General features: G+C 46.0%; 1 protein-coding gene across 2 annotated transcripts in view; it reads right to left on the bottom strand.

Moving 5' to 3' along the window:
* Positions 1-296: 296 nt before the first annotated feature.
* Positions 297-21,180, bottom strand: part of IL17RD (interleukin 17 receptor D) — a 67,130-nt gene continuing 46,246 nt past the window's right edge. The window contains exons 4-13 of one of the 2 annotated variants that reach the window (XM_040628658.1): positions 19,609-19,727; positions 19,017-19,137; positions 16,876-16,920; positions 16,631-16,782; positions 15,305-15,370; positions 13,538-13,592; positions 12,592-12,702; positions 11,609-11,793; positions 7,689-8,625; positions 297-6,907 (exon numbers count right to left, since the gene is read on the bottom strand). In XM_040628658.1, coding sequence (XP_040484592.1) covers positions 6,795-6,907; positions 7,689-8,625; positions 11,609-11,793; positions 12,592-12,702; positions 13,538-13,592; positions 15,305-15,370; positions 16,631-16,782; positions 16,876-16,920; positions 19,017-19,137; positions 19,609-19,727 — 1,904 coding nt within the window. In that variant the 3' untranslated portion in view covers positions 297-6,794. Of the gene's footprint in view, positions 6,908-7,688; positions 8,626-11,608; positions 11,794-12,591; positions 12,703-13,537; positions 13,593-15,304; positions 15,371-16,630; positions 16,921-19,016; positions 19,138-19,608; positions 19,728-21,180 lie in introns of both variants that reach the window. The other variant, XM_040628657.1, reaches the window with a different exon arrangement.

The raw sequence follows: 21,180 nt of genomic DNA, 5'->3' as shown, positions 1-21,180 counted from the left end.
TTGACGGAACCACTCAGGTGCCCCTCTTTTCAAATTTCTGAGAAGAAGGTCCATTTGTTCTGACAGTCGACTTTCCTGACTATCCCTGTTCCTGACTCCGCACAGGCAATACACAACGGCCCGGCGGACGGCAAGGCAAATGGTCACGACAGCAGGTTCCCCATGCAAGACGCGCTGGCCACCCTTGCCTCCTCACCCTGGATAATCTCTGTCCTCTCAGACGCAGAGCCCTCAGAAAGCTGTGCCAGGCACCCAGCTCTCAGGACACGGAAAGATGATGCAAAATAACGAACTGCTGTAATCTTAAAACATTTTATTTGGTGCAGAAAATCCCTAAGGTACAAAAACAACATTTTGCAAATGTCAGCTGTGACCTACTGTCCCCTATTTACAGTTATGTACAAATCAAATAAGACATTGTTTCCAATGTAAAAATATAGCACACTGCTACAGTCTGTCAGTGCTCACTCTTCCTCCAAACCCCGAGGACGATCTTAAAGATGAAACAAAGACAATGACAGTCACCACCACGTTCATGTTCCACAGGCTTTCCCCCCAGAACGTACGAACAGGGAGCTTCTGTAGTTAAAAAAAAAAAAAATAGTGAAAATAGAAGTTACCTACTCTCTAAATGAACACATGCGGTTTTTACAAAAGTTTTTGCTCTGTCCAGACTCACCATGTTTTTTCTTGAGGAAAAACAACCAAAACTTTTAAATAACGGTTACACATTAGTGTGACCCGACGGTAATTTTTTTTGTCTAACGGATGGAGCAGCCGACTTTGCATCGTGTACAAACAGAAGAATGCTTCTTTGAATCTTCTCGACTGAAATTTTGACATAAACATCAGACGTGATCGTAACTGGTTTGCTTCTGTCAGACTTCCGATTGTGCAAAACACAGTGCTGAGTCAGTTCGGAGTCGTGGCCCCAGCCCTGCAGAACCCAGGAAAGCTCCTGGGGGAGTCTGCGGTCCCAGCCAACTTTCAGGGAGGAACCAAAGAACAGGAGGGGAGGCAACTGGCCAAAATTCCCAAGAGGTCCTCCCTCGCTCTCTTTGCAAATTAGCCCTTAGCAACTGCTCTCCATCTCGCCAGTGGTGAAACTGAAGTCCAAACCATCTAATCATATTGTGAGTCATGTATTAAAGGTGATGTCTACAGAAATGTAAAAATGGAATCTAAAATTGGGAGGGAGGGGAACTGCCACTCAGAAGGTGAGAGCTGGTCTTGAAGAGGATCTTGAAGAGGCTCAGGAATGACATTAAACACGTCAGGGATAAGCACCAAGTGTCTGACCGCAAGAGGGGGGAAAACATAACAGGCAATTGCTGGGTGCTGGGGACTGGGGTGGACGTGGCGGAGTGATCCTGGAAATGAATACAGGCAATATACCACTTTCCAAAAGTGCCATTAGAGTTGTAAGTAGTAAGAGAAGCCGGGCACATGAGGATCTCCCTGTCATCCCCATCCTGAGCTTGGCCTTCACAAGGCACCAATGCGAGTAAGGCACCATGTTGGGTCTGCACAACCAAACTGAGCGTGAAGCCGAGACACAGAACAGCAGTGAAAATTATCAAGCCCTTGCAAAACAAGAGCTATGAAGAATGGTTTAAGTAGGTGGGATTATTTACCACTGAAATAAAAACACCAGGGGGATGACTTCACTGTGGTTTTCAAATACACGGAAGGTAACCAGCTGTTCTTTTTCCACGACATGCAGAACAAAAGAAGGCTGGTTTGAATTTCTGTAAGACGTACAAAGAACTATCTGATCAGCAGGGTAGGTTACTGAATTTCCCTCCCTGAAAATCCAGAATCCCATCCATAGCCATATGTCTGAAATAAGTCAGCCTCAGCCCCGGCTGACACCAGCGGGGGGAAGACACGCTAGATAATCCAAACTTTCTCCCAGCTCCCAAACTCTGAAATTGGAATCTAAGCTATTGGCTTACAGTCAGACTTCCTTTTGTTTATTTCCACCGAGCCTGGAAAGGAGGTGACATAGAAAGGATGACCCAACACCCCATGAGGACTCCTAACCGATCTCTCAGTATCAGGAAAAGCTTTTCTCCATATACTGTTTCACATCTCCAAAACAGAGTCGATTCACAGATCATTTCGAACAGAAGACAATGCAAATGGCCTGGCGCTAGTGGACGCTCAGGGATTCCTTGCCTCACTCCCCACAATGCCTGCTTTTCTCATTAAGTCTTGGCCTAAGCTCAGAATTGTACATCGTTTAAAAAATTATTAAGCCAAGAACTAAAACTATAAATACGTCCTTCAGGTTGTGGAGTTTAAATGAAAATTGTTCCAAGTGCTACGTTTTTTAAATTGGAGAACATAAATCTGATTTTTTTTTGCTTTTTGTTTTCTTAAGGTTTTATTTTTTAAGTAACCTCTACACCCAACGTGCGGCTTGAACTTATAACCTAGAGATCAAGAATTGTACGCTCTACCAACTGAGCTAGTCAGGTGTCCCTTATACATCTGATTTTAAAATTAGTAACGGGCTTGCTTTTCTCTTAAGGCACCATGAAACGCAAAGAAGCAATCAAAACATTTCAAATACATTCACAATCATATCAAACTTCTTTGGGGGAGCAAGGTGGGGAAAAAGCAATCCAGCCACCAGCTGCATTTAGCAAGAGCATTTTCTGGTGATACCAGGCATCTGTAATTACCATGAATGCTTTTCACTTCAAATCTTACAAGGCAGAGGTGGCAGACTGGTAGCTAGTGGGCCAAATCAGGACCACTCATGTGTTCTGTTGAGCCTGAATTGGAAAAAAAAAATTTACTTAGTTGTCAATACCTTAAAAAAATTATAATTTTTCATATAAAAGTCCAGATTCTCAGGACGCCTGGGTGGGTCAGTTGGGTTAAGCATCTAACTCTTGATATCAGCTCAGGTCTTGATCTCGGGATCATGAGTTCAAGCCCCACATTAAAAAAAAAAAAAATCCAGATTCTCTGCTTCTCTTGAAAAATAGAAAAATCAGTAAATGCTACATGGCCATAACTGACTGGAATAGCAGCCTTCCTGCAGGTGGGACAGGAAGCACTTCAGGTTGCCACAGTCCCCACAACGCCCTAAGGTCTCTCTGATGCTGAGAAGGCTTATTTATCATTACTCCTGGCCTGCTGCACTGGCACCCGCTGAAGACATGGCATCTGTTAAATAAGAGCAGCAGTCTTCACAAACAACAGCAAACAGAAGAGGCTAATAACCTTCACACTGGTATTGTCCACCTCTCTCCAACGAGGACACAAAGACTAACTCCTCCCCTAGAAGAGCCAAATTAGTGTCGAGGCTGTTGCGGATCGTGGGGTTTTCTTTCTTTAAGAGGAGGGTGTATCATTTCTTCTCCAGGAATAACATAGCTTTTCTCTTCCTTTGTTTCTTTTAAAAGATGCTCAACTCCAAAAAAAGGGAAAGTTCTGAAAATCATGTAACTCTGCATTTTTGGAAGGACCGTCTTCCTATTTATTGTGCTTTAGTCAGGGAAGCTGAGATGAGGGGTTGGTTACAAAAAGAAAGAAAAAGAAAAAGACATTTGTAGCTATGAAGTAGCAAGACTAATCTCTGATGGACAAACATACATGAACTTAAATCACTACACATGGATTCCAATGATGTCATAGCTGCTAGAGACATTTTTGAACTTTGTGCTCTGGGACGGTCTTCGGTTATTACTAATATGTCAACTAAAACCTGTCTCATGACTTTAAGGCCCCATCTCCTTTTTGGCTCAAAATGCTCTTACCTGGTTGGTCACCCAACCTGACACCTGGGCCTGGACCTGAATGACTTCTGATTCTTCCTGGAGATGTGTGCCTCCAAGGCCCAGGATCTGCCCCCAGTGTGGCTGGGCTGGGTCTGTCCAGGTGCTTCTTGTTGCCTGAGGCCAACCTCGAGGAGAAAAGCACGCCTTCACCTGGGCTTCCAGCTCCCTGATCCCTCCCTCTGCAAAGCTGACTATGTCCAATGCTAAGTCCTTTCTGTAGGGCACTGGTGAGCTAAGATGAACGACTAGTTCCCTACCTTCAACTACCTTCAAGACTTGCTTACCTGGTTCCTTGCACCTACCCCTGGTCTCCTGCCTAGAAGACACCAGCTAACTTAGCCACACGAGCCTCTTATTCTCAGGATCATGGCTTTTCATGGAGACCATCCCTGTATTCTCATTCTTGTAGCCCCAATTTCTAAAAGCCTGTGATTCGGCAGAACTTTTATCTGAATTGTCTTATCGTTTCCATTATCTGGGACAATGTCAGTCAAAGAATGCAGCTCTGCTTAAAACAGATGTTTTGCTTTAATCCGCAAGGCAACTGTTCTCATTCCCAGCACGAGATGGAGAGGGTTCAAAAAAAAAAAAAAAAAGTGAAACTAACAAGGCAAAACCATGAAGTGGGGCATCTCAACTTAGTCTGACTTAGGCATTCATACTATGGTTTTGCTACTTGGTGTGTTAGAATTTGTTGTGTTGAACATAAGAAACATTAGTACTTAAAAATAGGTATCCAAACTCTAAATCCAAACTAAAACTTTACCTGATTTTTGGTCTAGCACATTTTTTCCCTTGCATTTTCATAAGAAGCAAGTTCACTTAGCAAGTAGTCTGCCCACGCTAGTGGAGCTCAGTTAATGCTCCCCCCAGCCCCGGTCCTCCATGCTGTTCCGGGGGTCGCTTTCTCAGAGATGCCTCATTTTATGTGCAAAGTTGAATATTCTAAAAGTGGCTCCTTGTGGTTCCTCTGGAGCATGCACCATTTCTTGGCCTCACTCTCTGATAATGTTCCAAAGTGAATCTTCCTGTTAGCAAGTATGGACTGACCAATCTCCCTTGCAGAACTTATCCTGACGGCAGAATGGTAGGACAGTCACATGTGGGCAGGAGCTCTGCACGTGTCCCAGATTCCACGGTGACATGGAACATCTCTTCTCCAACAAGATGCCTGGTTTTATGGGGCAGACAGTTCTGCAGCTCACTTGTCTCCCTCTCAGAGCAGCTGCAGGAAACTTGATGCCGGAGAACAGACAAGCACGTTCTTCTCCCAAGAAGTGGTCAGCTGCCTTTACAAACATGGAGCATGGCATGTGCATCAGAAATGCACACAAATCTCTTTCCAGCAAGGCTGCAAACCTTCCCTTCCCCACCTGCAAAGCATGTGCTTGGATGGAAAAGTCATGCCCCATTCCACCTCCCGCTCCTCCCTGAGATGTTCCCGAGTAGCTCCCTTAATATTGATTCTATCTTCTAAGGGAGTGAAACCCAGGGTCCTCTGTGTGAGTGCTGGGTAAAAGCAGGGTGCCAAAATCCAACAGCACCCATGGAAAAGGTGGAGAAAGATGCTCACAACCCCTGAAGGACATGGGGAAAAGGGTTTCCACAGGAAGACCAAGGCATCGTTACCCACATACCTAATAGACAAACAGGATTTGAACAACTGATTTCCCTTTGGAAACAGAAATTCTGTAGAAACATCATTCATAGAAACAGAACATTTCCTTTTCTTTTTTAAAGCAAATTCTTTCCCCCTAAGCTCTAAATAGCTATTTTTGGTAGGAGAGAGCATAAGAGACAAACTTTTCATTGAGTAAGTACAACAGAAACACACAGTGAAACGTGATTCACAGGCTGAGTTGTTGGGGGGAGGGGGAGAGGAGTACTTTAAGATTCAAGAATTCAATGATTTCAGGTCTCCTGTCTTCTTCAGGTGCTAAGAAGAGCACACTCATCTTTGTGACAGTTCCCTTCTTCTCGCCTTGTTAAAATGAGACTTATCATTAGTCGAAACCAGCTCAGCAAATTAAGTGGCTGCCACCTGCACACATGGCCATATTTCAGTTGATCCTCACCCCTAATATTCTGGACACAGCTTTAGCTCAGAAGCCCACTGAAGCATGGACTCCAGCTTCCAGTAAGACAGCTCAGTTGGGTATTCGTCTTTTACAAATAAACTTCCAGGCAGCAACATCTGAGATATTCCACAGTAAATGGAACCCAGGGAAACCTGGCAGGCAGATCTGGGCCCCACACGATGCCTCCTCAAACCAAGAGGTGGTCCTGTGCCCTGAGTTTTGGTGCTTTCTGCACAATGACCAACCTATGTCAGAAAAAACCTGTCAGGATAGTCACCTGACCCTGCAGCCCCCACCTCAGCCAGCCACGGCACCTGCTAACACATAAAGACTCATTTTATGAAACGTGATCATATACTCAGTTACCTTCTTGACCTTTGACTTGGAGATTTTTTGACATCCATAGCACTGTAAATTCTACACCCAAACCGGATAAGAACATCATCTGTCACAACATGGATTCCAGATAGACTGACACTTGAATTCTGTGGCTAGAATGGTACTAAAAGTGCTTCTCCCACCAAGCATTTCAAATCAAAGTAGCCAACAGCAAACAGGCAAAGTTTGCAGAGATACGTAAAATCTGAATGATCAGTGCAGGTATGTTCCTGTTTCTCTGTGCATGTTTCCTCCCTACCTCCCAGAACTGGCTCTAATCCAAGGTCTGACGTAAAGGGACAAGCTGCTGTCGGACCTTATGGACACGGCTTTCAGAGATCCACATGGTTTTAGAAAACTGGAGACTTTGCCAAGATACCAGGTAGAGGGATGGGGCAAGGAGAGCAGGTACTGGCCCAAATTTCATTTCAAATATCCTTGTCGGAAACCTCAGCTCCAAGCGGACTGCACAACCAGAGAGAAGAGCTGGGGGACCAGAAAGAGGCGGCAGCTAAAGTGGCAATGCTTAGACTCTTCTTCCGTTTTGTTACAAAGGGGCGACCGCGTGGAGTTCACCAGTGTAGCTGCAGCAACCCGGTTCTGCTTTGCATGCCCCAGAGGCGAGGAGCTTGGAGGGGAAGGTAGGAGGGTCCTCTTCACCTAAGGAAAGAAGACAGGCAGAGCCCCACGTCATTGTGCTTCACCAGGCTGGGGGCTCAGGCCAGAATGTGGCTGAATCTGGGTTTGGACTCTGGGCTTTACGAGTGAGGCAGGCCTCCCAACCAACTCAAGACAGAGCATTCTCCTCCTTTTGGCAGGTTTCCTTAGTTGAGGGTCAAGCATTTGCTTGCATGACTCCAGCTAGCCACAGGCAGTGTAAGGAGCAGCCCCAGATGGCATCCTGCTGGGGCTCCCCGGGGGAAGCAGGGCTCCCCTCCAGAGCCCTCCCACCTGGCCTTGTGCTGAGTGAGCTAGGATGGAGAGAACACTGTGTCCATCAACCCCAGGACCGTTAAGAGATATGGCTTTTAAGGCACTGGCATTGGTGAGGGGTGGTGGACGCTACCAACCCCGACAAAGATTTAGGTCCACAGACCCTCATCCTTGGGGCAAGCTGTGTCTTGGTAACCAGAGGCCTGCGGAGTTCAGGAAGGTGATATAATGCACTCACTGCCTGTTGCATAATGCCCCTTGCGGGGGCCGGGCAGCTCACCCTAACTTAGCCTCAGTATTCCTGCTGCTCACACATGTGAACATCCCCATTGCCTAGAATAAATCGACACTATCAATGGAGTCTTGGTACTTCCCACAAGCTTCATTGCCAATGAGTCCGCACCCAAATTAGAAAAACACTTTCATGGATTTGGGAATTAGGGACAAAGGCTGCAGCCTGCATCAGGAACCCAATCCAAAGGCACTCTCGGCTCCCCCCGCGCCTTACCCAGGCCGGAGGAGGACGACACGCTCTCCGTCAGCGAAGATGTTTCTGTCTGATCTGCCGAGAGTCCTTCCATTAGGGGCAGGGACAGCTCCGAGGAGGGCACGGACGAGTCGTAGATGCCCGAGTCCCGAGGCATGTCCGAGGGGCTGGTGGCTTTCCCGGCGTGCAGCAGGGGCCGCAGGACCGAGCCGCCCCCCGGCCCAGGCCCTGCCTCTGCGTCTTGGTCCAGGCCCAAGTGCGTGCCCTCTAAGGGCGAGTCAGCCAGCGCCCCCGGGACCGCGGCCTCGGCCTTGAGGCCGAAATCGCCGTCTGGTCCTGGTTTGCACATGACATCGTTTAACACCAAGCCCGAGTCAAACTTCTCCAGCACTGGCTCCCGGGAGTGGAGTGGGGGAGGACGGAGGGGAACGAACTGCTTCTCAAACCAGTCGGGCTCCTCATCGATAAACTGGTGCATGTTGCAAATAGCGACGTAAAGGGACCGGCCTGACTTGCTGCGGAAGTAGTTCCTTCTGCTCACCTGTCCGGGGTACTGCCCCGGCTCCGGGAGGCCGCGGTCTCGGGAGTGTAGGTGGGAGCAGAGCTGGGGAAGGTTGTCCATGAGCTTGTACTTCGTGCTCAGGTCCAGCACGCCGGGAACATCGCCCTCGCAGGAATAATCGAAGTACACGGCGATGAACTTGCTGAGCCGGGCCGAGGAGCTCTGCTTGGCCTGGCGGAGCTTTTCGGCGATGGCCGACACGGCCACCAGGAAGAGCTCCCCTTTCCCCGAGCCCCGGCCGCCGCCTTTGTGCTTATAGTTCTTCTTGTCCACGAAGTACTTCATGCCTTTGGAACACACCACGATGATGAACTGGGACTCGTGGATCTTCTGGATGACCCATTCTCTCTGCCCTTCTCTGCAGAGGCTGAAGTCCTCCCATAGGTCCAGAGCCACCTGGAAAGACAACACGGACCTCACTCACCTGTACAGCCTGGGGAGTCGGGTAACAAAAACAAGCGTGTTAGGACAAAGTCCCATCATATGTCCTTTAAGCATTATCAGCACTGCCGCATGCAGGCTCCGGGATGCCAGGATCTGGGAACAGCTGGCGTTCTGTGGGTGACAGGCACACGCCAGACCCTCTGCATCGTGCCCTTGTTTCAGGCTAACATGGAGCCATTACCGCTCTCACCCTACGAGGGAAAAGACGGAGGCACAGAGCTTCTAGCAACCTGCCGAAGCTGCATATCCCAGTGAGGCCCTCACGGGACTCCGGGTGTGCTAGTGAGCAGAGATAATGGGCGCCCTGGGGTCGGTCTGTGTGATGAGTGCAGCAGGTCCTGAAGGCAAAGCTGGAAGGTGACGATGGATGGGCCTGGGTGAGGGAACCCAAAGCAGGCAGGAAATGGGGCTGAGGTCTGGATGTCAGAGTTGCCCGCAGTGGTGGCTGACTCACATCCAGAGAGCGTGGTGGACAAAGAAGACCTCCTCGGCCACTCTCACAGCCCCAGGGTCAGCCATGCTGTTTACTGGTCCGTCAATGACCAGAGAGGAGGGTGGTGGAGTGCAGTAACACAGCCACTCCGTTAGCTCACTTGTGAGTGACCGGCACCTCCCACCGTGACCTCACAGCAGTCTACGGGGGTCGTATCCATATAAGGCCTTTAACCCCAAGGAGGTGGTGGGAGGGAGTTGGAAGGAGGGCCACCAACAATGGAAGAAAACCGGGCATGCATGTGCCCCTCAGAGGGCTTCACCTTCTCAGACCATTTTCATCTGATTCTGCTGAAAATGTCTCTTGGCAGTTTTATCAGCTTCTTTCCTTCTGTAGTTCAGAAGCGAATTCTCAGTGGCTATGCCAGAATGGGAGCCACAGTCTTTTATGGGGAAGGGGGTTCTGAAATGACTTTGTCTTCCTCTTGCCTCTAAGGAAGATGGTCCCCAAGATCCACCCACTTGCTGAAAATAATCCTGAATTGTCTTATACTCCCTTAATTCTCACTAGCATTATACATTCTAAAGGCTAACTGGGAGTATATACCAAGCATTTTTCAAATGTTTCCATCTTTGACCCAGAAATTCCATTTCCAGGCTTCTAGCTCTGGAAAATCATAAGAAATGAGGCAAAACTGAACTACTGAGATGTTAGCAATATGAAATAATTAAATTATAGTGAATTGATATTATGGCTCCCGTGGCTATCTAAAATTGCATGGTGTAGCCACTCTGGAAAACAGTATGGAGGTTCCTCAAAGAGTTAAAAACAGAACTACCCTACAATCCAGCAATTGCATTACTAGGTATTTAACCAAAGAATACAAAAATACTAATTGGAAGGGATACATCACCCTGATGTTTACAGCAGCATTATCAACAATAGTCAAATTATGGGAAGAGCCCAAATGTCCACTGACAGATGAATGGATAAAGATGTGGTATGTATGCAGATATAATGGAATATTATTCAGCTATAAAAAAAAGAATGAAATCTTGCCATTTGCAATGACATGGATGGAGCTAGAGAGTATTATGCTAGGCAAAATAACTCAGTCAGAGAAAGACAAACACCATATGATTTCACTCATATGTGGAATTTAAGAAACAAAAACTATCCTAGGGGGGAAAAGGGGAGAGGCAAACCAAGAAACAGACTCTTAACTATAGAGAACAAACTGATGGTCACCAGAGGGGGGGGAGGGTGAAATAGGGGATGGGGATTGAGGAGCGCACTCGTGATGAATACTGGGTGACGTATGGAAGTTGAATCACTGTATTGTATACCTGAAACTAATATTATACTGTATGTTAACTGGCAGGTCTTAAGCAAAAACTTAAGAAAATAATAAAATAAAACTGCAGTTTAAATAGAACTTTCAATAGTGTAAAAAGTTATTAACTGACAAGACAGAAAAATCATTCTAATCCACCCCAAATGCAAAACCATATGCATGAGTTCATCGATGTAAAAAAACTGGAAGGAAATACACCAAATATTATCTGTGGTTCCTCTTTCTCCAGGGTGAGATTTTTTGAGTCATCTTTTTCTGTTTCCAAGATTTCTGCTACACTCAAAATTGGAAGCCGTTTTCCCCACTAGGCTAGTTAGTTACAAAGCAGAGCACACGGGTCGTCTGTGTCTGAAGACTGTGTGACACCAGCTAGAGGTCGCAGTTGGTTTTTCAGGGTGCGTTTGGATCTGCCCATCTCCCCAGCTTCCTGCGTCAGCCTTGTAAGTAGGTGTTATAGACACTAGAGGGCAGCCTTGCCACATGGAGAGACTAAGAAGTCTACCAGCGGGCAATATCGAAGCACGAGTAAGTCATTACACAGGCACTGTACAGTTCTTGCATTGGTAGGAAACACTGTACCTTACAGGAGAGCTTCAAACTTCCCTCTAAAATTAGCACTATGACATTATAGAAAAGCTACATATTCATAGCTTAACTCAGGAGAGCAGACAAGAAAGTAGAGCAGACCATTTGAGTCCTTGACATATTGTTCTCCCTTCTTAGCAAAACTCCTCCAAAGTATTGCCTAAACCCACTTGACCTTCCATCCCCTCTTTGACCCGTCAAGGCTCACCAAGATGTCTTGAGTGACCACCTGCCCCCACTCCCATTGCATGTTCCCAGGGCACATGCCATTTCCCTCCATGCAACCTCTTGATGTTTATCAAACTTCCTGCCAGGTAGGCTACGAAAGGCTTCTGAGCAGGAGTGTGTCAGGGTTAGGACTCAGGGTTAGGAAACATTTAGTGGTGGGGATGGGCAGGACAGACTGAAGGAGGAGTGTGAGGCTGACCCCAATTTGGAAGGGAGCTAGGCTCTGGGGGAGGGCAGGTGTCACCCAAGGAGGCCTGGAAGGGAGGGAGAGAGCAGTGAGAGCACGGGAGCATATATCCTGCCCAGGGAAAGAGAAGAGACTTCAGATTCCTCACCTCACAGCCACAGAAGTCCTGGAGGAAGTAGGCAAAACACCGGACAACGTTCATGTGATTCTGGCCATCTTTGCTGGAATAGCAGAGGAAGACCTTCGGCCTCGGCCGGAGCCTCTCCCTGGGGAGCGCCGTGGTGTACGAGGAGGACTCAGAACTCTCTTCATCTAAATGTGAATATATATTTTCTAAATTGGAAAAGAAGATAGGGTTGATGCCTACGGGCAATGCTTTGTCCTGTGCCCTAAGACTCAGGACCTAATGCCATCTTCGAGAAACAATTGTTGATTCTCCCAGTCCCCAGCCCCTTGGGTCCCCACTGGAAACAGGACAGCTGATTTCTCCAGTGGACCAACAAATAGCCAAAATGGGTTGTTCACCTGCAAGTGACCTTGGGTAAGCCGAGAAAACTGCTGGGACCGCTCTGGGCAGCAGAGAGCCCCCAGAGGCAGGTCTTGCAACCAAGCGTACCTACCAGACCAATTAAGCACTAACAGAGCTGACCTTCTTCAGGAAAAAAAAAAAAAGAAAAGAAAAGAAAACCCTTTCATTGAGGTATAACTTACAAAGGTAAAGTGCATAAATCTTGAGAGTACATCTCAGTAAAGCGTTTACCTAAGTATATACCTGTGTAACCAGCACTCAGATCAAGATATAAAACATTGCCAAGCTCCCCAGAAAGTTCCCTCCTGACACCTAACTTTTATAAGCAATCAAGCCCTACCTCTACCCTTACTTGTACTTTTAGACTTCATATATGTTCGTGAATTTACTATCCTGAGTTTGGGAATAGAATATGGCTTCATGTTCATGGCTCCTGAGTTTAAAAGTCAAGCATCCTAATGCTAGGAACTAGAGGACCTATGTGGCCTTTCAGATGCCCATTTGGTTCCGGGCGGGGGGAGGGGGGTACCAAGGGCCCAAGGGCTCCCTCTGTTGGCCCATGGCCTGCCAACTTGGGGGGAACACACCACACAAAGAGATACCTTGTTGTTTCTTGCGGCACATCACGGTGAAGAGGGTCGCAAATGCCGAGATGACAACCAGTGGCACGGTGATGGCCACAGCCCTGATGGGCCCAGCCCACGGGGAATGCGCTGGGAAATGTCAGAGAGAAGGCTTGAAACTTAAGCAGCACAAGTTCAAAGAGAATTCCCTTTTTTTTTCTTTTTTTCTTTTTTTAAGATTTTTTATTTTTAAGTAATCTCTACATCCAATGTGGGGCTTGAACTCACAACTCCAAGGTCAAGAGTCACATACTCCACTGACTGAGCCAGCCAGGCATCCCTCATAAGCTGTGTAACAGGTTCTGGGACCCCTGACTGCATTTCTCTAGTTAGTACTGGCCTGGTGATTATAAAAGGATTCCCTTTAGAGAGTTGCAGAATACAATGCAACAGTTAGAGTCGCTGGGACAGTAGATACTTGTAAGGGAGAATTTTGCCCTAGGAAACCTCACCTTCCACTTTTCTTCCCAGGACAAGTGATTATTTAAGTCCCAGCTACACACACACACACACACACACACCAATCACAGTGGCCTCTGTCTTCCAGGCATCAACGTTAGGATGGAGGAAAAGTCAGCTTTGATGGAACATTTATTTTTTTTTTAAAGAGAGAGTGAGGCCGTGAGGGGGAGGGGGAGATAGAGAATCTTAAGCAGACTCCCTGTGCTCGGCATAGAGCCCAATGTAGGGCTCAATCTCACGACCCTGAGTTCATGACCGGAGCTGAAGTCAAGAGTGGGTACTCAACCAACAAAGCCACCCAGGCGCCCCTGATGGAACATCTTTTAAAAGAGAGGAATTCAGATGCTGTGTTTTGATTTTGTCAACCTTGAAGGACGGAAAGTATCAAATAGCACGGCTTGCTATAGTCCAGAGCCAACATTTCACACAGAAAAAAAAAAAAAAAAAAAAAAAAAAATCATACCTGGCTTTAAGGCATAATGCATCACTTTTCTGGTTGTATTAGTGTCATCCAGCAGCTGCAAAACAGAGGACGGTGTATCATTATTTTGTTTAAGTGATAACATCTCAACAGATTTCATTCATATTTCCATCTGTGGACAGTGGGGATAAGAGGAAGGAGAGCTGCTGCCTATGATCATTTATGAGCTGAAACTAGACAGTAAATCAGATAAATCTCTGCTTTACCAACTCAAAAGTCTCAACCTCATCACCTTCTATGAATCAAACATTGCTCATTCATTGATGAATTCAGCTAGTGAGTTCCACATTCTAGCAATCTTCTGTTACAATGGCATCCTACCACTAATTTTACTGGCCGCCATTAATGCTTTCGGAGGCTGTGTCCGTTCAAAACCACATACTGCTACCACATCAGACAACCAGTGTTTCTCCCAAAATGGTAAGACACGTTGATTGTCTCTGAATAGCAGGGCTATGGACAAATTTTTCATTTCCTTTTCTATTTTTATTTTATTCCTGTTTTTGTAGTATGTTTGATACTGGAAAAATAATCTAAAATAATAGAAGAAAAACATATCATTTGCTTGTTTTCAGTGGTATTTAGAACTTCATGGATACTGACACAGAAAATGTCAGCAGAGACCTAGAGAAGTATTGGCAGATATAAGAAGCAGAACTTTTCCTTTCTGTTTTACTACTAAAAGTTTTTAGGGACACCTGGGTGGCTCAGTCTGTTAAGGGTCTGCCTTTGGCTCAGGTAATGATCCCAGGGTCCTGGGATCGAGTCCCGAGTTGGGCTCCTTGCTCAGTGGGGAGCCTGCATCTCCCTCTGACTGCCTCTCTCTCTCACTCTGACAAATAAATAAGTAAAATCTTCAAAAAAATAAAAAGTTTTTAAATCTAAATCTTTAAAAACATATTTTTGTGGACAGTGTAGGGGACCAGGGCAGTTTGCCCCAGTACATACTACAATGGCCTGATAAATATTTTGTAATGAAGTTACTGGAGAAAGAAGTAGTGTCAAGGACACTCAGACCCTCCCTCTGTCCCCTTGAAAGCAGGAAATAGATCTCCCTTATGACAAATCCCTTCACTGTCCTGAGAAGTAAAAATGACATCCTTTGAGATAGGGACTTTAAAGTCGAGAAAACTGTAGAAACAAACCTTGTTCCTTTTATTATCTTGTAGAAAAAAACCTTGCTCCTAATTTATCATCTCAGCCTAAATTCCACTTAGAATTCCTTACTAATTAAAGCTCCCAAACATCTATTTTCTTTATCCTATCAATTCCTCACAAATTTATTATCTCTTTGTCCAAAAAGCATAAAAATTGTGCCTGCCTTTGTCATTTCTTTGGGTTCCAATTTCATTATTAGGCTTCTGTGCACCCTTAGTAAGACTCTGTTTTTTTTTCTCCCCTTAATCTCTCTCATATCAATTTAACTCCTAAACCAGCTGGAAGAACCCAGGGAGGAAAGAATTTCTTCCTCCCCTACAAGGGAATACTGCACAGGAATTCTAAATCATGGTTACGTGGACTATGTGGTTTCATAAAAATATTTATATGAAATATTTGAAATGCTGAATGAGAAAAATCAAAGACTGATTACATATAAACTTTTTAAAAAGCATGTTAAGGGCCATGTAAAAATATAACTGTGCACACCCTCAATGGCTTGAAATTTTAGTGTTGTAAACAGTTGGAATTCTTCATGAAATAGATTCATTCTGTAGAATTAATAATAGGGCTTTCTTGAGTTATACATACCTCAATTATATAATCCCCAGGAGAAACATTTTGAAGGAGGCAGCTTGTTGTCTCTGTATTTTGCTCCTGCAAAGAAACACCACCACAACACTTTTAAAACTCTCTTCTTGGATAAGGGTCATCTGGACCTCTCTTTCCCCCCCAGAGCTGAAGGAGACTTGTCTCCAGTCTTGACCATGTTCAGAATACATCAATTAGAGCAGAAAGCAACCACGTTTATCTGCTACACATGCTCTGAACTTCACCCCGATAAAAACGCCCAGGAGAGCCCAGGACCCCCATCATGGTCTATACATAGCTAGTGGTGCCCTCAGCAGGACTATTTCATTTGCAGACAAAGAAACTAGTTAGAATACCCTTTACTTACTGAAAGGGTGCGGAAAGAAATCACATGCCCATGTTTGTGCATATTTTATGCGCCGTAATTTTGATTTGAGCAGAAGGTCAATGACATAAGTGAGAGCCCGCAGGAAAGCACAACTCAACAACACAGAAGCATGTCTAGGAAGGCGCTAGGTTCTGCTATCATGACCAAAAACCTCTCTTGGTGCTCTCTAGAGGTCACCTAGCAGTCCTGTGCACTTCCACAAGATATTTCCCCCTCTTGCTGACTGCCCTCAATTTAAGAACTTGCTTGCTGAGTTTCTACTTAACTTTTGGTCTATATGTACAATCAGTAAGGCACTGAAGTCCTAGTGGCTTGGCTCCTAGATGTGGTTTTTCCACTGACTAGCTGTGTGACCTTGAGCGAGCCAGGTGACCTCATGGAGCCTCGGGTCACCCATCTGTAAAGTGGGGTGACAGCAGCCTCTGTTGCTTAGAGTTGTAAGGATTCAATGAGCATAAAGCTTGGGGGCTGGCACACAGTGAGCACCCAATTCAAGTTTAAAACAGAGCAGAATGAACTAGAAATACTTAATTCTTTGGCTCCTTGGTAATACCCTTCCCAGGCTTCATCACCACTGGGATAGCTGGGGTGTAGTTAGATAACTGGAGAGTGAGGGCTGTCCCTGAGACATAACATTCTGGAATATCTACCAACTGCTGAGATAAAGCCTCGTGTTCATGTCAAACCACCCAAATTCCAGGGGCCTAGGGGTCACTTTAAAACATGTAGTAGGAGCACATGGGTGGCTCAGTTGGTTAAGCGTCTGCCTTCGGATCAGGTCATGATCTCTGGGTCCTGGAATGGAGCCCCACATTGGGCTCTCTGCTCAGCGCGCAGTCTACTTCTCCCTCTCCCTCTCCCTCTGTGCTCTATCTCAAATACATAAAATCTTAACAAACAAACGTGTAGTATTCCTTAATGCACACACAGCAGCTCACCTGTTTACAGGTCTTTCTCTTGAAAGGCCCTTCGTGCTTGAGCTTATAGTGAAGATAGAAGAAACGGAAGCCGAAGGTGTGGGGCGCGTGATCGAAAGACACCTGCATGTCCAAACCGTGCTGAGTGATGTTCAGGTTCCGAGGCTTCCAGACTGCGAGGAGGAAGGACCCAGGATGAGCACCCAGAGGCCACCCCGACACCACCGTGCGGGCAAGACCTGACAGACAGGAACAGCTATACTTACAGGGCTTACAGGCCAGGTTGTCCGGCTGTAGCAACAGGTCGCAGGCTATGAAGAAAGACGCATATTTTTACTTTTAGTACAGGTGGACATTTTCCTCATCCATTAGTTCAATAAAATATAAATGCACGGTGCTGGGTAGTATAAAGTGTAAGATACATCAATTCAGCAATGATTTTCCGTGCAGTGTAGTTCTATCTTATGAACATTTAAATTGTACAATATAAAAATACGAATGCAGTTCATTTTATGCCAAATAAATGGAAACAGTGTCAAGAAGACTCTTGAAGCTTGTCAAGCATGACAGAGTTTTCAAGGCCAGCAACCAAGGCCAGCAGGACCGTGTTCAGGCTACTGCCACATGGAGGCTCTGGTTTAGCTGTAAACAGAAATAAAGCCAGCCCTTGCTCCACTGCACAGGGTTGTTTAGGCACAAGAGAACTTTGGAGTGATTCCGGTAACTGTCTTGGGATTGTTGTGACCTTTGCTAGCAAATCCTCGGATGGGGTCTAAAAATGGCATCGAGACATCTACCAAGTTGTAGCACCAAAGCCAATTGAAGCCACTGAAGCAGAGCTTCAATGTGATAAAAACACAATGAGAGGGGCGCCTGGGTGGCACAGCGGTTGAGCGTCTGCCTTAGGCTCAGGGCGTGATCCCGGCGTTCTAGGATCGAGCCCCACATCAGGCTCCTCCGCTGGGAGCCCTCTTCTTCCTCTCCCACTCCCCTGCTTGAGTTCCCTCTCTCGCTGGCTGTCTCTGTCGAATAAATAAATAAAATCTTAAAAAAAAAAAAAAAAAAACCCACAATGAGAGGGGCCAAACAGCTAGTCCAGGATGCCACGCTGCTTGCCCAGGGAGAACCCTCTGGCAAATGTCCATACAACGCCAAGAAAAGCAAAGGCAGCATCAGGATCACAGAGCACCGAAACAGTGATAACCGCGTCTCCCGCCTCTGCCTCACCCCCAAAGAGACACATTGATTCCGCTGGGAAAAATCAATCCTAAACTACGCTAGTTCTGATTAAGGCAAGCTTTTCACAAACATATTTGGATCCTCTAATTGGTATGCGTCAGGCACTGAGACGTAAAATGCACATAGTCTTTACCCTGTGGAATTGTATTTTAATTAAGAAAATGAGACTGTTATAAAATAACTTTGCTGCACAGAAAATACAATTAAAAAAAAAAAAAAAAGAGAAGGAAAGAAAAGAAAGGCAAAAAGAAAACCAGAGTGTGAGTTCTGGAGTTGAGAAAAAAAATCACAGAGGGGGAGGACGGCAACGAGGAGTAGGAAGGGCTGTCACATTGGGGGCCCGGAATGCCAGACGGAAAGCCTGACCAGGAAGGCAAGAGGGAACAGCTGCAGGTTTCAAGATATCGGGGCACCAAATCGGAAAGCAGGGATTCAGGTTGAAGAAAGACACACCACACCACGTGCAGAACAGATGGCAAAGGGAACTCAGCACGGTTGCCTGCAGAGTGTGGACACCAGAGTCAGACTTCTGGGTTCAAATCCCAGCTCCCTCCAGAGACTCTTTAACTGCTGGGTGTGCGATTCCACATCTAATAAGTGGAGATGGGAAGATTAAATTCTTTGAAGGGTTGGTATGGGGGCAAACTGACTCGGTATTTAGAAAGCATTTAGAAGAGGGCCTGACACATAGATGTTAAACAAACAAAAAACTTTCTAGAAAGAGGCAATCTCAGGGTTACTGATTAACTGTCTTAATGTAATTCTGAAAATAGACCATCACAGAAGCCACTTTCCTGATGACAGGTAGAAAAAGATGGAATTATTTCATGCTCTGCCTACTTTTTAGTCCTTTTTTTTTTTCAAATGGTTTTAATATATGGATATCTGCCAGCAGCAGCACCCAAAAAAAAAAAAAAAAATCAAGCATGATGTCTACTCTTGAACAAGTTGGCAATGGGTGTATGGGTGTCTCTGATTAGGTGAACTCTGCCTAGGCCAAACCTTAATTCTAAGAATTGCTTTTCTGGATACTTTTTCCGGTTGCTTTTCTCCTCACCATGCTGGTTTCATACCAGTATTTGGTGGACTCTTGAATACATTTCTTCGAAAAGTCACTAGAATCAGGAGCAGTTTCCCCATGGGAACCAGGCAAGCAGGCTATACTCACCACGGGTTCTGAAGAAAAAAGGGTGGTAATTGCTTTCATTTTTAATGGAAGGAAAAGGGACAATCTTCACGAAGTAATCCGTTTCAAATTTCATATTCAGGAAAGGTTGAGATTCCATTCCCTAAAAGGGAATAAAAACAGACACGATATCATGAAGAAATCACCCACCCCTCCACCTACACACCAGACCTTCAGTCCTCCCCACACACTCTTCCAGACCTGGGGTCTATTTTCTGGACCACATTTAACTGAAATAACAGATCGGCAATGCTGCCTGCTCTTCGGCAAGGGAGCCAGGCTGGTTGACGCGGAACCTCAAAGCTGGTGGGGAAGAGCTCACATACCCCTGAGAGCACAAAGCCACCTTCCAGGACGTGTAACCCGAGAGGTGTGTTCACAGTGAGAGGTGCTGGAGGGATTCTCTGGACGTGGAGCGGGTGTGAGGTGTTGCCGAGCTATTTCTCGCCCACCTTGGTGGGAGGGGTGGACCCCACAGCCCCTCCTTCTCCATTTTCACAGACATTCAATAGACCATTCAGACCCCCAGAACAATGGCGTGTCTTCCGGAGCACATTCTCTGCGTGTGACTTACAGTTCTTTTGAAGCTACTGTTGAGCTGCTTTGGGTCCTTTAGAATCAGTTGTTGGCACCGTCTTCCCTCCGACTTCAGCTCCTCCAGTATTACTCGAAATCCTTTTAGGAATTCGATGCCTAAGCAAAGCAGAAAGCTTTTATGAAAAGGGGACCTAATTACCTTTGAACACACTTTCCTTCCTGCAAGATTACCGTCCTTTCCACCTACACAAGAGTTAAAGGAATTCTAACTTTGGCCAGAATATCCGAGTTTTACAGAAAGGAAAAACCACATGCCCTGCATTCCTCTGGGACAGGCCAGGTGATTTTCTCTGTCCCATCACGACTAATTAATTAGCTCTAATCCAGCCAGCCATTTCACAAATGCCTGTTGCCTCTGTGACATTAGGGTTCAAATATTTAGGCTCAAGTCACAATTGAGCCTAAAAGTCTACAGTGGAATATATAATTTCTAGGTCTTCAGACAGGGTGTATTCAGCTGATGATAATTCCCAAAGCTGACTAGGGACTCCCCCCGAACTATGTTTCCGCTTTAAGTTTTTGTCCTATATTTGCTGGCATGGTTCACTGAGTCATGCACGAAATTCCCAACAAAGTGTGTGTCTGCACCCAAGGGGTTCCTAGGCTTGAGATTAAATAGTTTAGAATGCCTATGTGATTACAAAGCAGTTCTTGCTCTAATCAGGGCTGAAAGGCAGACACCCAAGGGCTGCCCAGTGTGTGCTCTTCATACAGCCCTCAGAGGCCCCGAGACGCGCACCGCGCTGCTGAAAGGCACCAGCCCAGCCTCCTGCCACCTGAGGATTAAACTCTGCTGATCACAAGAGCCAGTACCAGCACTCTGCCTCCCATGGAAACTGGAGCGGTCCAACTGCAGCTGGAGATCCCTAAAGCCGGCCTCAACTGGCGCAGTATCGATTTCACATTCTTTCTGAACACTACACAAGGAGACAATTTCAACCCTTCCCCTCGCAGGGCAAAAGTAATGACACAGAGTGCAATTAACCAGGTGGGAAAATTATTGATAGCAAAGGACAGGGGAATCTTCTTTGAACAGGTCTTCAATCCTGTAATTATTTGATGAAAAATGTATATTTCACGGTGAGCAGGGCAAAGGAGTTACAATGAGAGCTTCACATTTTCAGGGGTCACAGTGTAGAATGGGCAGACAGCGACTGCCACATTGCATTTCAAGTACAAAGCTTCCTGTGGGGGTGAGAGCCAGCTGACCCACAGCCCAAGATTCAGACATGCTAATAAGATCGAAGGTCTTTGACCAGCGATCAGTTAGCAGATCTCACAGGAATGTGCCTTTTGAGACTAAAAAAAAAAAGGTTGAACAAATATTATTTATACTAAGATTTAATTCATGTCATGTCCCTCGAGCTCCTGTTTAACAAACGCTGGGTGATTAATATGATTTAGGCTGTACATCTCACAGTTTCATAAAAATTCATCAGCTGAGGTGGGAGTGGGTGGTTCTGTCCTTATTTTTAAAAGACCAGCCTGAAAAATCACTATGCCAAGTCTGGCGGGGGGTGGGGTAGAAGCAGCAGGTGTAAATCTTCTA

The sequence above is a fragment of the Ursus maritimus genome, unplaced genomic scaffold (genome assembly GCF_017311325.1).
Source record: "Ursus maritimus isolate PB19 unplaced genomic scaffold, ASM1731132v1 scaffold_14, whole genome shotgun sequence".
In the NCBI taxonomy this organism is placed as follows: Eukaryota; Metazoa; Chordata; class Mammalia; order Carnivora; family Ursidae; genus Ursus; species Ursus maritimus.
This window is presented reverse-complemented; position numbering and strand designations above follow the sequence as displayed.